The sequence below is a fragment of the Parasteatoda tepidariorum genome, chromosome 5 (assembly GCF_982258835.1).
Source record: "Parasteatoda tepidariorum strain Cologne lab strain chromosome 5, Ptep-v5.0, whole genome shotgun sequence".
Lineage (NCBI taxonomy): Eukaryota > Metazoa > Arthropoda > Arachnida > Araneae > Theridiidae > Parasteatoda > Parasteatoda tepidariorum.
The window spans coordinates 50,891,505-50,907,636 of record NC_141759.1 but is presented as its reverse complement, the minus strand read 5'-3'; the positions used below and the strand labels follow the sequence as shown (position 1 = coordinate 50,907,636).

Sequence of the window (16,132 nt, the reverse complement as noted above, 5' to 3'; positions counted from 1 at the left end):
AAAAAATTTTTTTTTTGAAAGAAAACTGTATGGCTATCACTTTTACAGCCTAAAAATTTGAAAAATGTTCTCCAAATAGCGAGTGAAAAATTATTATATACATATAATTGAAATTCTTAAGTCGCCTACAGAATTGGTGAAGTATGTCTGCAACAACTCTAAATTCGGCATTCCAATAAAACTACACTTAAATAACAAGCAGCATGCGTGATTTTTAAAAATATAAATGCATCCACTCTGTATTATAAACAATCCTTACGTGCGTCTAATAAAAATTCATAACTGAGGATCGAATATCCGAATTCAATAGAATAAACGCCTCTAAATCGACATCAAGATCGAATGAGTGCAACTAAGTTTACATAAAAGCTTTTAAAAAATCATTTTCCTAATATCCATCAAAAGTATTAAAAATTGATTTCCATATAAATCAAATTTAACTCCCTAAACAAAAATCGCGTGATAAAATATATTTTCTAAGTAAAAAAAATGCCTAAGATGCGATTTCACTTAGCTACAAATAGAACACACAGGAAGAAAATAAAAGTTAAATCGAAAAAAAGTAATTTTTAGTCTATTCAAAACCAAGCAATAAAGTTAGAAGTTTGTTGTAGTTTCCAACAAACAGATAATACTCACTGGTGCTAGGGAATACAAAATTAAAAAGGCTGTTATGGCTAAGCATATTAAATATAGTTCTTATACAGCAGCTTCGGATAGATATTATCAAGTAATAAAATGAAATGGTTTCAGACGATAATATTTAATTTCGTGAAAACGCCATTGCAGTTGTTTCGATACGTATTCAAAGCATGTTCCAAGCGACAAATTATATCACGCTAAACAGTCATTAGTTTTTGAACGTAAATTTTTTGAACTGAGTTTCAAAAGGAACAAGCCAACATTGAATAATTCAACGGAGACGGTAGTGAATATGATTTACAATGAAGTTACAAGATGTTAATTGGCGAGAAATTGAAAAGTAATAGTCAAGAATATATGTATGCCAGCTATCGAAATTACGTACGAGCCACGTGTGTATAATTCAAGGGATCTTAACATTACTCGTATTTTGGCGAATCTAAAATAAGCTTTAAATCAGGTTCTTTTCGCCAGGGTACTGTTTTTTTATAAAGTTTGAAAATTCGATCTCATGTTTTTATGAAAAATTACCATCTTACTTTTCAGAATTTTTTTTTACAATAAGAATAAATTACTAAAAGCTACTTTTTTTCATTTAAATAATTCATTCCACATCTTTTACAGATCATTTTTTCTTACAACACGCAGACGATTGGTAAATGACGTCATGGATTTTATTTTTAAAAAAAAGTTTAATTGGATTCGTTTTTAAGATATATTTTTCTGAATTACGATAAATAATTTGGGAATAGTTTGTTTTACCGATAAAATAATTTAAGAAACAGCGAATTCTAACATTTTTATAATATTTTTACAGCATTTATTCCACTAAAAAATGACAATTGTTAGCGATAAGGGAAAATATATACTAGTCTATAGTTACAGATAGTAAGATAAATAACCTCGCTAAAATTAAAACTTCTTAAATAATTCATTTACCTAACGTGGTCACGAAATAATATTTTTTAAAAGTATATAATTTTGACTATTTTTTTAGCAGAAACTTAAATTTGTCAATATCAACTGGGTCCCCAAATACCAAAAAATTATATGGAGAAAGTTTGAAATGACTGCTCTTGTTAATTCTAATAACTTAAGCAAAACTTCTTAACAAAAGCAACAAACCGATAAACGAAAAAAATGGTATACATTATTAATAACGTAAAAAAAATATTACTAGTCAAAAATTATGCAAAAATGAATACATTTAAAAATAAAAATATTACTTCCAGAGTACCTTCGAATGCACATTATTTTTATGAAGAAAAGTTAATAAAACAGAAAGTCACAGAAGTTTAAAAAAAAAAATTTTAAGTAGGGAATATTTAAAAATTAATTATTTATCTCAGAAGTATTGCGTATGTAAACTTACGTATTATATTAGTATTTGTGTTGACAAACTTCATAAAAATTAAAAACATTTCAAACAAGAATTTTCGTTCTACATATTTAATCGAAAGGAAAAGTTGCTAAAATAAAATAAAAAATAAATTGTTGTTAAAATAAAATAAATGGTTGAAATATTATATAGTTTTTGCATCGAGTATTTAACGTTAATATCGTTAAAAAATTACTCATTAAGAACATATATTTTATTGACTTCAGTTATCAGTTTGTTAGCAATGTTAGTTAAACGCATATGAGCAAAATTAAAAACATTTAATGGAAAACGACATTTTTGCTAAATATGTTAAAACTCAATAATTCTACCACTAAGTCTGAATGTTTGATATTAAAATTCAACGTAAAATAATAAGTTGCTAAACGAAAACGTTTAAATCTGATCAGAAAAGAAGAAGAAAAAATCATTCTACAAACAGAAAAAGACTGCCCCAGACATTTCAAACTAAGAAAAAATTCGAAAATGCAAGCCTGCGGATATCTCTTAGAAAAAATAGCGTGATTGCTTTTTTCGACAAATGATATAAACAGCAAAAACTGCGAATTTATACTGGAAAACGAGGATATAAATATTTTCATGCTTCTGATAACATATCGAAAATCAAATAAATCTAAGCTTATTAAAATCCAAGCTTATATTGAACGGAATATCAGAAATTCCTTCATTAATATAACTAAAACAACGAAAATTTCGCCGTATAAATGAAACTTAAATTAAACCATTAATGATGCTCAGAAGTTTTATTATCAAATATGGACTAGATCATTTTAATAAGTTTTGTAATTGAGTATGTCATGACTTATTTTTACTAATGTCAATCTTACTTCTAATATAAACAAAAAACAAAAAAAAAGGAGTAGTAGCTCAGCTGAGAAAATGCAAACGAGAAAAAGAAAACGACATGAAAGAAATTAGTTGTTAATTTCTCGTCTTATTAAATACCACAGTTAAAGATCGAAATCTTTAACTGCCAACTGCGATAAAAATCTGTTTAGTCACGTCAATCATGAAATAGCGGAATGACAGAAGAGAAATAAAGAACTTGCGAATAAAAAATTGCAGACATAGCGAAATAAGACTTAAAAAATCAGCAGTAAAAGAATAAACAGCTTTTAAAATATGTTTCATAGTTAGCCAATTAATATGCATGAAATTCAAGTTATGCTTCATTTAAAAGAGACTGTATAAGATGATTAGTTAATAAATAATTTTCAGTACTGCTTAAGTATCAAATTAGAATAATAATTTAAAACAGGTAAAAATAAATTTAGTAGTTACATAACCATGAACACAACGTTAAGTTAGTAGTACTTGAACTGCAAAATGTAACTTTACTAATACTTTAATTTTTTACAATATCAACTAAAATAAAATTACAGTCACGACTGTAGCTAAAAATTTAAATTTTGAAAATTTCCTAAAACAGGTGAAAATTAATTTTAATAAAAAGTACAGCTTTTAAATATTAAAAATAAGTTTAAATTTACAGTTTAAAACTGAATTATATATATCAAAATCTCGGAAAACGAAATTCAAAACTTATGTTTAATCAAATACACAAAGCGTACAATAATTAATTTTTAAAACGAATTATTCATAATAATTTGAAGAAAAAAAATTAAATTGTTCTTTCTGATTTTGCCAAGTTTTCCTAATGCCAATTAAAAGTTAACACTAAGTTAATTGAAGCCACATGTAGTTTTATTTTTAGAGCCTTCTATTTGGGAATAAAATTTTCTACCTATAAAGAACAGCGGCAGTGTGCTTTTTCTCTGCAAACGATAATTCACATCGGTCACCGCCCTTGTATCACAGTGGCAAACAAATTCTTTATTTACAACTGGTGGTTTATTTTGAAAAGAAAAATAACACGCAAAGTTATTCAGAGTCATGTTCAGTATAAGCTGAATATGTAAACATGTTTAGTGTTTACTTTTGTGATGTGTCACGAATTATTCCAATGAATTGATCGATGTCATGTATTTACAAAGCGAATTAGAAGATAACGAATATTTGCGAGTTGTAAAGAAATTGTAACTGGAAAAAATAAGTTTCTGATATAGCACGTTTTATTTATCTCTCTAATTAACTAAATACAGATTAATGAACTAATTACAGATATAAAAATCTGATGTTTAGGAAAAGCTTATCGTAAAAATGGTTTACAGTAAGCAAATTCTACGGTTTGTTTTGATTATTTCGTTAAAAAAACTAAAAGAAGATTAGAAAATAATGAATGTTCACGAATTGCACACGAATTCTGACGAAAAAATAGGTTTTTGATACAGCGCGTTTTGTTTATCTCGTCAATTAATTAACTAAATCAAAGACTTCAACTACTACGGATTCTCCGTAGTTTCAGAAAATATTTTTTCTATCGGCAAGCAAGGGATATAAATATATATTTTAATAAATTAGAATTCGAAAGAATTTGTCCACCACTAAACAAAAGTAATTTAAACAGACTTACGCTCGTAAGATCTAGTAGGTTTTTTATAAAATCTGTTTCAAAAAATTTTACTTTGTAAATATAAACTAATTCTTTTCTTGAAAATGTTATTTGCTTTGTTTACTTCGATAATAAATTATTCGCCAATGTCTGAAAAACTGATATAAGAGACGCCAGAACAACGTAAATTAGGACGAACATTTTAAATGTGCAATTCTATAATAATTTTTAAAAGTTCAGAACGCATTGTTTCACTGTTAAATAAACACGCACTTTAAAAAAAAACTATGTAAATAAAATAAATTAGAATTTAACATCATTAAAGTTAAATAATAGCCAGCGAATGCATGAGGATTGCGAAAAATTACCTAAAATCACGACCAAAAAAGCTCACGGAATTAAATTTTAACTGTGGGGTTGTACCATTGTTAAATAAATACAGATTTTTAAAAAAAATTGTACAATAAATTTTAGAATTTTAGCAAAATAATGTAGATTGCGAACAAAGAAATAAATTTTGTTAAGAAATTCCAAAAAAAGTACAGAATTCGAAATTTTCTGATAAGAGTAGATGACAAATATTTGTAAAAAAAAAAAAAGTTGTTTATTAAATCTAATTTCTTCATCCCGTTAACTGAATGTGAAAAAAAAGTTTATAAATTTAAAAAAAAAATCAATATCTTTAATTTTAGAAACAATTATTACACAAAAAAAAAAATTCACCTTTTTCTTAAATCCAGATATTACCATAACACAAATACCTCTTAAAATTACAAACATTTAATTTTATCATTCATCTATATTTTATTACAAACTTAAAACTATTTCTCATAGCTAACGATAATTTGTTTGAAAAATGCAAATAACAAAATAAATCTCTTAAGCAATAATTTTGATTCTTTAAGAAGATTAAAATCATTCTATTTTAATAAAATTGAATAAAAAATTAACTATAATTGAATGAAAATTTAAACTAAATGATTTTACAACAGAACTAACTTTAACTAAAAATTTTTTAGTAAAAACTTTAAAAATAACAATAGAAAGAAAAATTATAATAAAATTCCGAATTATAGCTTAATTTATATAACATTTTAAGAATAAGGTACTGAAAGCTAGCGTTTTATTTTAGAATTTTAAACAAAGAACAAAAGAAAACAATACATAAAATTGAAATTGTACTAAGTATTTCGGAGAAGCGCGAATCTAATTTGAAATATGATTTGAGAGGTGGATAATGTACTAAAAGTACAGAAATCTGAGTGAAATATTTGACGTTTGTTAAATTTTCTCACAGCTTTCGTAGAATAAGAATATTGCATTTTAGCAACAAACTGTCAGTTCTCGCTAACTTGACAAAAATCGATTCGATATATAGGGAAACGCATTTCCGGCAAAATCGATCAGCAACCTCAATTTATAACCGTAAAATGCATCGGATTTACGACCGTTGGGAAAAGTGATGCAATTTCAAAATGAAAATAAAAAATTGCTTTACGATATCAAAACACTTGACAGGATTCGCAGACGATTTTTTAGATCTGAATTTTTATTTATTGTATTCTACAATGTTTGAAAATGTAATTAGATAAATAAAAAAAACATAACGTAGTCTGATGAATTATTTTAAGTTGTAAAAATATAATCAAAGAGGTGAAATTTATCTAAATTATTTTTTGATTAGTTTTAGATTCCTTTGATAGTTCTGGATTTTATGGATCTGTATTTTTCAAATTTCGCAAACGATTTTCTTCAAAAGTGTATAAAAAAAAAATACTTTTTGCTTTTTCTCAAAAAACTTTAGAAATATAAGAAAAAAGTAAATACAAAAATTGTATTAGAAATAAACTCTAAAAAAAAGACCTTATCTTTCATTAAAAAGCAAATAAAAAAATGACCACTGCTTATTTAACTATAATTAATTTCAAAATGCAAACAATTGTTTTTCTTGCTCGATTTTCAATTTCTGGAATAAATCACATTTGTTTGTTTACTCATGAAAATAAATGTTTCATTAATGTTTACTAAAGTTGTTGAAATTAAATATTTAAGATTATTTAAATTTTTTAGCAACTAAAAATATATCCTGCAACTAATAAAATAACTTTAAAAAATTATACAGTTAGAGATTAAAAAAAAATTTTCAAAGGAAAATAAATATTTAATCCCAAATTACATTAAATTGCTCAGGAGCTGATGAATTTCACAATTTTGTATTGTTTACTTTATACATCTCAGTTCTAAATATATATTTTAGACTCTATATACACTTATAAAACCATATGCATAGTTAGAAATTCATACATTTTTGCAAATTTTAACAATAGGTATACTTAAAATTTGGAAAGATAATAAAATTCAGATTCCAGTCAAAAGAAAATTATTTTTGATGTACCTAAATTTAAGACATTAGACATTCTGATATTATTAAACTATATACACATGAAAATTATAAACTGATTATATGATATGTTAAATTTATTTTCTTAATTTTTAAAAACATTTGTCAATAATCTAGATGCGCTTTTTAATTTTACTGTATTTAAATTTTGTGAATTATTGCAGAAATTTTAAAAATTAATATTTTGTTAATTGAAATCGAAGTTACTTATTTCCCGAATTAAAACTTTGCACTTTTTACAAATTTTAATGATATTAAAAATAAAATAAACTCTTAAAAATTTTGTTTAAGTCATAAATATTACCATAGCTTTACTTATAACTTAAGATATTTATATAATTTATATATTTATATCAAGGCACTTTAAAGAATAAGAAATATATAGAAATAGCAATACAGCTTGGGGACATAATTCAACAAATATAGTCATTTAATAAGAAATCTATGGTAATATCATAGCAAATATTAAATTCTTGAATATTATAAAGTTAGGGAATGAAATTTTGTATTAAAATCACTTCAAATTCAGAAAATTTTTGCCTAATTTGAATTGGATAGATACAACAATAACTACAACAAAATAAGTGACAAAAATAGAAATATAAATAAAGAGCTAGAACTAACCGTTCCCATAAAGTGTGCACGTTACCGTCATGAAAAAAAAAAATTGTTCATTCAAATAATAAAAATTTACAAGTTTCATAGAATTATTCTAATTTCATATATGTACAGCTACACTTACGTCATTCCTGTTCCTTTCTGTTTTCCTATGCCTTACATCCGGCATTGCGTATTTTAATCGGTCCCAGAATTGTTTTTCACCCCACCTCACTACCGGACATTGCCTCAACCATAGCCGGATGTCGGGATCCAGTTCTTGTGGGTCCACTTTACCCAGTTCTATCACAAGAAGTCGGTGCTGGCAGGCACTCAGCACCTCACGGTGTGCCGATTTGAACTCAAATCGGCACCACTCACTTTTTAGGAAGTTTTCGGAAAGAATGAGAATTGTTCGTCGGCTGCTTTCCATAGCCTCCATAATAGCCTCGGACATTATATATCCACTAACGGGAAGGTCCCGGTAATGAAGGCACAGACGATAATTAGGCATACCACACTCAAGCTCGGGAGCAAGGATTTGGGTGACGAATGCTTCGTCTTTTTTGCTGTATGAGACAAAGGCGTCGAACAATTTGTCCTCGTCGCCTCCACCCCTCTGAGATGTACGACCTTTTCCGGCTTGAAAAAGTCGTACGCCATACTTGGCGTAGAACCAGACTCCCATCTCCTTGCGGAACACAAATATTAAGATCACTATGAAAATAACCACAAATATGACAGAAGATACCACGATAAACACAGGCAGCATTTCTTTGAAATCGAATTCAGCACGAATCGGCAAGGACGTGAAGTTGCTGCACGCGGTGGTGTTGAAATCGAGCATGTAATGACTGCTACTGTGGTTGTAGTGGCATTCTAAATCGTACATGTCCCGCACAAAATCGCCTTTGAGATTGAGGAACTCTTTCAACTCGCCAACGAAGAAGCAATCGCAAGTCCAGGAATTATGCGCTAACTTTATCTCCTGCAGGCGTGGATTTGCATTCAAAAGCCACACTTGAAAATGCACTATGTAGTTGTGGTCCAGGTGTAAGATTTCGATGGACTTTAAAGCAGCAAATGTCACATTGCTGATAGTCGCTATCATATTATGAGAGAGATAAAGCTCCTGTAGATGTGACAATCTTTCAAATTCATATCCATGGAGAGTGGTAAGTCGATTATAAGCCAAATTCAAAACTAGAAGATCTCTTAATCCGTTAAATGTTCTATTATCGATGGTGTGCACGTTACTATTGTTCAAATACAAAATTTTCATATTTTTCCTACCAATAAAAGTATGACTGGATAATGTCGATATGTCACTACCATCTAGGTATAACTCTGTGACATCCATGGGTATTTTGCGTGGCACTGAAGTTAAACGTCTGCTACCACAATCGACAATGTTCGTATTCCAGCTTTGATCGTAATAGCAAGTGCAATTTTCTGGGCATACCATCTCACAATCGCACGCATCAAATTCGCAGCAATGGCACAAAGCAAAACAATGGCTTTTGTAACTGCACAAAAATTGCGAACTTTGAGCACGAGTAAGAGGTACTACTGACTTCCTTCGTTTGAATGTTAGACTACACTGTATTTCCTCGATATCAGTCATTCGGGGATATTGCCTGGACTCATCTAAAGTAGCCATTCTTTGCAACCATTCCATATTACAGTCACAAATATAAGGATTGTCAGATACAGTAAATTCCGGTAAAGGTCTGCGATTTGGAACTTCACTTAAACGAAAAGCATTCATTTCCAAAGTTTCTAAATAGTTGCTTTTCAATTCGACTCTGGTTAAATTTTGTTTGCCAAGAAAAGTAAAAGGTTGAATGGTTTTGATGAAGTTGTTATTCAGAAAAAGAATTTCTATACTATTCGGCAGAGAAGTAGCTTCAATTTCAGTGATTTTATTAAAAGATGCATCTAATGTTCGAAGTTTTAGTAGAGATTCTAATTCGTAATAATTTCCTAAAGTTTCTATTTGATTTGCGTGCACATCTAGCCATTGCAATCCTATTGGGATCAATGCATAATCAAACCATGATATTCTATTTGCAGAAATGTTCAGCATTAGCAAATCGTGCAGATTGATAAATAAAGAATTTATATCTGAAATCATATTTGAATCTAAATTTAACGCGTGCAGCTCTGGAACTTCGTCAAAAGTGCCTTGTTCAATAGATTGAACATTATTGTTGGCTAAATTTAAAATTCTAATAGAAGGTAAATCTTCAAATACACCTTTAGTTAAGTTTCCGATAGAATTTCCGGCAAGTCGTAAACTATACAAATGTCTCAAACCTTGGTAAGACGCATTGCTTATCACAGATATTCTATTGTTGCTTATATCGAGAGCACGGAGTTGTTGCAAGAACTTCAAAGTTTTTGGCACTTCTATCAATTTATTAACATTTAGATTAAGTTCATGAAGATTGGAACAATTTTTAAGAGCTTCACTATGAATCGCTTGTATGCTGTTGAAATCAAGCGACAACATCGATAGCATTTGAAGCCCTGTAAATGTGAAGGCGTCTATATAAGTGAGGTTGTTATGGGTCAACACCAAAGTTTGAAGATTGTAAAGGGACGAAAAAGCATGATCTGCTATGCTAACTAATTCGTTGTGGTGCAACTGTAACACTTGCAAACTATATTGAGATCTAAATGTTGCAGATTCAAGGTGCGATAATTTGTTGTAGCTTAGATCCAAAACCACCAAACGAGTCATGTCTGCAAAAATATCAGCATTCAGCCACTGGCTAGTCAGCAAATTATGGCTCAAATCAAGCACCAACATTTGCTGAAGACCAGAGAACAGCCCAGGAGGAAGAACACTCATGGAATTGTTTTGGAGATAAAGTTCGGAAAGCAGCTCAGAGTTTTTAAAGAATCCAGGAGGAAGAGCGACCAAGAGATTGTTAGAGATATCTAAAATTTGAAGCTTACCTAGGCCAGATAAAGCTGTCTCTTCTGCTCTGGATATCCTATTAGCTTGTAGGTGCAGCGTCCGTAAGTGCCTAAGAGCTGTAAATCCATAATCACTAAGCACTTTCAGACGATTATTGGATAAATCCAAGTTTTGCACAAACACTGGACAAGGTGTACGATTGGTAGCCGCGAATCCTAGATTCACGACTTCACTGAAATCGTTAAAGGACAGATTCAGATGTTGAAGATTCGGTAAAGAGCACAATAGCGAAGGAGTCATCGTAGGCATGTTATTCCGGCTCAGATCTAATCTCGTCAACTTCTGCAGGGACGATAAACTTCCAGGAATGATTTTTAGAAAAATCTCACCCCATTCACTGTTGTAAGTCCTCACAGTCAAATTCGTCAGTTCATTCAGACCCCAGAAAGCTTTCAAGGGGATTTCCTTTAACTTGCAGAATTCTATATGAAGCGACCGTAATTCCTTCAGATGGTGAAAAGAATTGTTCGCAAGAGCACTTTCGAAAAGAACGTTTTCACATTTTACTTTTAGACTAACTGTATTTTGAGGCTGAATAAGACTAAAGTTCGTACTATCGAAAGCACCATTGATGGTTCGAACTACGCAAGTGAGCGAAACCGACGCGGAGCCGAAGCTTCCCGCGGCAGTCCATTCACAGTCCTCCGGAGCCACGTAGCCGTGATTCGCCGTCGAAGAACACCATACAACGGAGATCGCAAACGATAAACACCACAAACGCAGCATGACTAACATTGGAAAATATTCCAAAAAATACTTCTTCCGAACATCAAGAAGCATAAATTGAAATTAGCAAAGTCATTTGCAAAGAATAATTCAAATAAATAAAAGTTCTTAAATTATCATTTGTATTTTTAAAATATTCTAAATTCGACGAGCTCGTAAAATTTTGAAGTAAAAATAACTTTTCTAATAAATTAATATCACATAAAACAGACGAAGAAATAATTCCATTCGTTCTAGCGAGGAACTATAAACCACGCTTAAAGTACATCATAGTTTTACAGTTCTTAAATTGCGATAAATAAATATATCGCAAATATATTCGAGTTAAAACGTCGCATTATAATCCAAAAAGATGTTCGCAATCACATATCTAACAGCCATGGGAACTTCTAATTCGAACATTTTTTTTCACAGCTCTTACGTGTTGGGCTTCCAGTTAGAAAATGAACAACAGCACGGTGCTTCAAAAGACAGAAACCAGTTCTCCGTTCGAACGCTGCGAATTTTTCAACACATGTGAAAACAGTCCTCATTTTGGAAGTCAAACATCAAACTATATCCATCTGACATAACTCGAACAGAATTCCTTTCGTTCGATTAAAATTAAGACGATTAATTGGGACGAGTAAATTCAGCATAAAACTCTTCTCAGCAATCGTTTGCAAAAAAAAAGTTGCTAATCCAGCAGGTCAAAATATTCCAAAACTGTTCGCCTGTGAATGAATATAAACACTCGCCGTCGACGCCAGGTTGAAACGAGTTTTGTGTCGGAACATTCAGGGAGGAGCAGTAAAAGATCGAGCGTCCTCCTTCTATGAAAGTGACTCACCTTTTGAGAGAGATGGGAGAAAATTTTATGGGGGTAACCAATTCCTAGTGAGATCCCTAGATGGCGCAACTATCTCGTAAAGCCGTTTCCATTTTATGCGCTAGGGTGAATGTCTGGAGTCGAATGACATGTAGGTAAAGTCGGTATTTTACTGTTGTTTGCGTCTCTGGTTTGAACATATCGCGATTCGGCTGCGTTAACCCTTTCCGCTAGAGATATGTCTTTAGTAAAACTTAGTAAGGGGTGATAAATATTTTTTTAATTTCAAATAGAATTGTAAGCGGATGAACTCAGAAAAATATTTTATCAAAAAGAATAAGCATAGATTATATATTAAATTTAACGAATTTATTTTTATTTTGTATTCATAGCTTTAATTTTATTAATCAATTTGAAAGATTATAATTAAAGTTCCAGTTCGGTATATTATTATTTTAACTATTAAACAGTGAAAATAATAATAAATCTAAAATATTTGTTTTTAGATTTATTATTTTTAAGAGATCTGTATTTTTTTAAGATTCAATAAACACGAAAAAATATTTTTGTTTACTTTTTAGACTACTTATACCAATGGTTTAGAACTTAATATCTGTCTTACATAGCGTAGAATAAATCTAGTGGGGAAAAAATAAAACTTACCTAATCTTTATTCAGATAGAAACAGCCTTAAACAAAACTGACCAATTTATTTTACCACTTTAGCATTTTAAATTTTTTTCTTTGTGTATGCAATAAATAAATTAAAAAAATAATAAATAAATAAAAGAAAAGTGGAGGGTTTATTGTTTGCGATATTCTGGGAGAATGTGTAACTCAAAATATTAAATACCTCAAAATAAAATACCTAAAAAAAAACAACAAAAAAAAATCTGACCAATTAATTTTACCACTGTAAATTTTTTTCTCCATGTACAATTTTTTTTTTTTATTTCGTATTCCAAAGGTTTTGTTATTATGAACAAATAATCTATATAATGTATTGATGTGCCCCATGAACCTTTCTGCCATGAACCATAAAAGCCTTGCTAGAAAACAATTAAAAACTACAGTCTCTTTTTTGTCGTTAAAAAAAATGAATAAAAGAAAAGAGGTGGGTTTATTGTTTGCGATATTCAGGGAGAATGCGTAACTTAAAGTATTAAATACCTCAATATAAAATTTAAAAAAATATATTTAATTTGTGATTTGCTATGATAACATATTAAAATTTAGGTAGCAGCTAAAACAAAAATAAACTGCACGCTTTTTCCCTATATTTACAAAATTTTCTAAAAAATTTCGCAATTAAAATATTAAAAATTTTATAAAGGTGATTGAATTGTTAAAGAAAAGCGTCATATCTTAATTATTTCATTTTAAAACTGATCTACTAAGCTCTAACTAGTCAAAGGTTGGAAATGACAAAAAATTTTCTATTATCGGAGCTGGAAACAACAGGCTACGAAATAGTTCTAGCGTCAATACAAAATGGCTTTATGATTTTGCATTTTTAGTGTTACATATGCATTTTTACTATATTAACAGTAATAATTTATAGATATATAAGAATTCTTATTTTAACGAAACGTATAACAAAAGTAAATATACTGTTAAACGTAACGATTATTAGATAGAATTATAACAATTAAATTTATTACTGTTCGTATATTATAAGTAATATATTACAAAATAATACACATTAAGTAATATATTACAAAATAATACACATTAAGTAATATATTACAAAATAATACACATTTCCGTTATTAGTATGCAATACCACAGTCTAAATTTATTCTAATAGTTTGTTCTTAGTTTAATTTTATGATGTTTAAAATTATTTTTAAAAAAGAACGTTATATTTGCTAATAAACGATTTTATTAAAAATATTGAATTTTAAAATTTCATTCCATTTTTTTAAAATTTTATTTTTGATATCTAATATTCTTGAAAATAGCCTTTAAAGAAATAGGGGGGGGGGGTACTGAGTTATGCTTGAAATATAGTGACCAGTATCCGCTGAAAACTGAAAGCAAAATTTCAAAAAGAACATTCGAAAACCCACATCTATATCTTTCCAAATTTATATCTGTTCTAAAATCTCTGCGAGGGATTTCTGTTCTCAGAATATTAAATTGAAAAATAAAAGCAGTCAGTTTTCGAATATCCATTCAGAAAATTTAGTACCAGTTTTTCAGTTTTCTAAGAATCCTGATCAGCTTAACTTTTGGCTATTGAAAAATATAAATTCCATAAATCAATAAATTCTTTATTCGAAATGCATAATGTCGAATAACATTTATCAAACGATTTTATTTTTCTTCAAAAAACTGCCTGTTTTATTAGAAGGAAAAAACTCTAAACGTTGAAAATAGGAAGAAAGAAAAAAAAGTTACTGGAGATTCATTTCGTAGGGGTGACCAGAAACTGTGATATAAGTGCCCGATTGAATAGAGATAAAGAGAAAGAAAAAATAGGATGGAATAGAATTGTTCGTTCATTCTGAACACTGCGAAACCAAAGCTCTTGATCGGACGCTGTCAAAAGGCTTGGAGAACGTGAGATGGTTTTTTCATGAATTCTAAAAAGTGGTTGCTGTACTATTTTAAAATTTGTCATGTTGGCTACGTTATCTTTTGTTTGGTGAAAATCCAAAAACCTTTATTAATATTTATTAAATTTAACATGTTAGAAATTAAGGCATTAAAAAATTTATTCTTATTTTTGAAGTTATTAAGTTATGTTTTAAGTTTATTTTTAAGTTATTCTTATTTTTTAAATCTTATTTCTTAAGTTATTCTTATTTTTTTAGTTTTAGTATTTGCTTAAATTAAAAACTGTCTCTCGGAATAAATTTTTTTCTCGAATGTACAAAAATAAATAAATAAAAAATCTAATCAAATTAGATTTTTTTTTTGTTGACTAAAGGCATTTTTATTGTCCAATATTTTAATGAAAATTTAGTTCAAATGCTGATTCCAGTTGATAAAAACTCCCATGTTTTAGATTAGTTATCGGGTAAAATATTTTAAAGATTTCGTGGTTTACCTCGTAATTAACATAAATTTGTTAGCTTTTCTCTTTTTAAAGTATTATTTTTGAGTGAAACGTAGCATATAGAGATAATTTTTGAGTTACAAAAAGTTTTTTCTCACTACTTTAATAGATTGTAAGTTGTGCCAACAGTGAAAATCAAATTTTCGATTCGATTCAATCTCTCTTCAACCAATTTCTCTTGTGGTATGATTTTCCTGAAACCCAATCATACTACAATCAAAATTTATCTATTTAATTTTAATATAAATTCGAAACGCTTAAATAAACAAAAATAACTATTTAGGCATCAAAAGTAAACCACATATAAAGCATGTTAAGTGAAAGAGATTTCTTTAAACATATGTTTTCATAATAAAATAATCTGACTAATAAATAAGTTACGACCAACTAATATGTTTGAAAATTATCATTACTATGTTTTAAAGTATGCTAACTATTAATTAAACTTACAAACATGCCAATTAAAAAAGACTTTCAGTGAATGTATTTTCTTAGGAATTAACTTTAACTTTGAAACACAAAAATTTATCCTAGAAATCAAGGGGGGGGGGAACATGATAAAACTTAATATAAATAATGTTTGTGGAAATCGGCAGGTTAGGTGTTTGCTGTTTTTTAACAATGGAAAAAAGTTCCCAAAGAAGTTCTCAAATAAGTTTTCCTAATCAAACGCCAGTAAGATTCCATTCATAAATTCCAGGAATTCTACAAAAAATTAAAAAATAGCTATTCCCACGTTCAAATAAAGGCCCAAAAAGGGTGAAAACGCAGAATAAAAATGTTTGTCTGCTGAACAAAGAGCTTTAAACACTCGCATACAGTTGAACAAAGGCACATTTTACCAGCAGTCGACACCAACAGGTTGGAAGCTTCAAACAAACACTCTTTACGTGTCACGTGAAGAGATGCCATTAAAAGAAAGTGCTAAGCTATCATTTACTAGTAATCTTTTCACAGCACACCTGTTGCGCGGGGTGGAAACAACCAAAACTCGTTATTTCCAGGTGTCTGTGGTTTACCTTTCAAAAGAGTTAAAATTCTAGAAGTGCAAACGATTTTGTAA

At 29.2% G+C, this 16,132-nt stretch overlaps 1 protein-coding gene across 1 annotated transcript; it reads right to left on the bottom strand.

The window, feature by feature from the left end:
* Positions 1–659: 659 nt before the first annotated feature.
* Positions 660–12,054, bottom strand: LOC107449043 (toll-like receptor Tollo). Its single transcript, XM_016064439.4, has one exon. It carries the CDS (start codon positions 11,252–11,254, stop codon positions 7,613–7,615), a length of 3,642 nt encoding a protein of 1,213 aa, XP_015919925.1. The 5' UTR covers positions 11,255–12,054; the 3' UTR covers positions 660–7,612.
* Between the last annotated feature and the right edge of the window lie 4,078 nt (positions 12,055–16,132).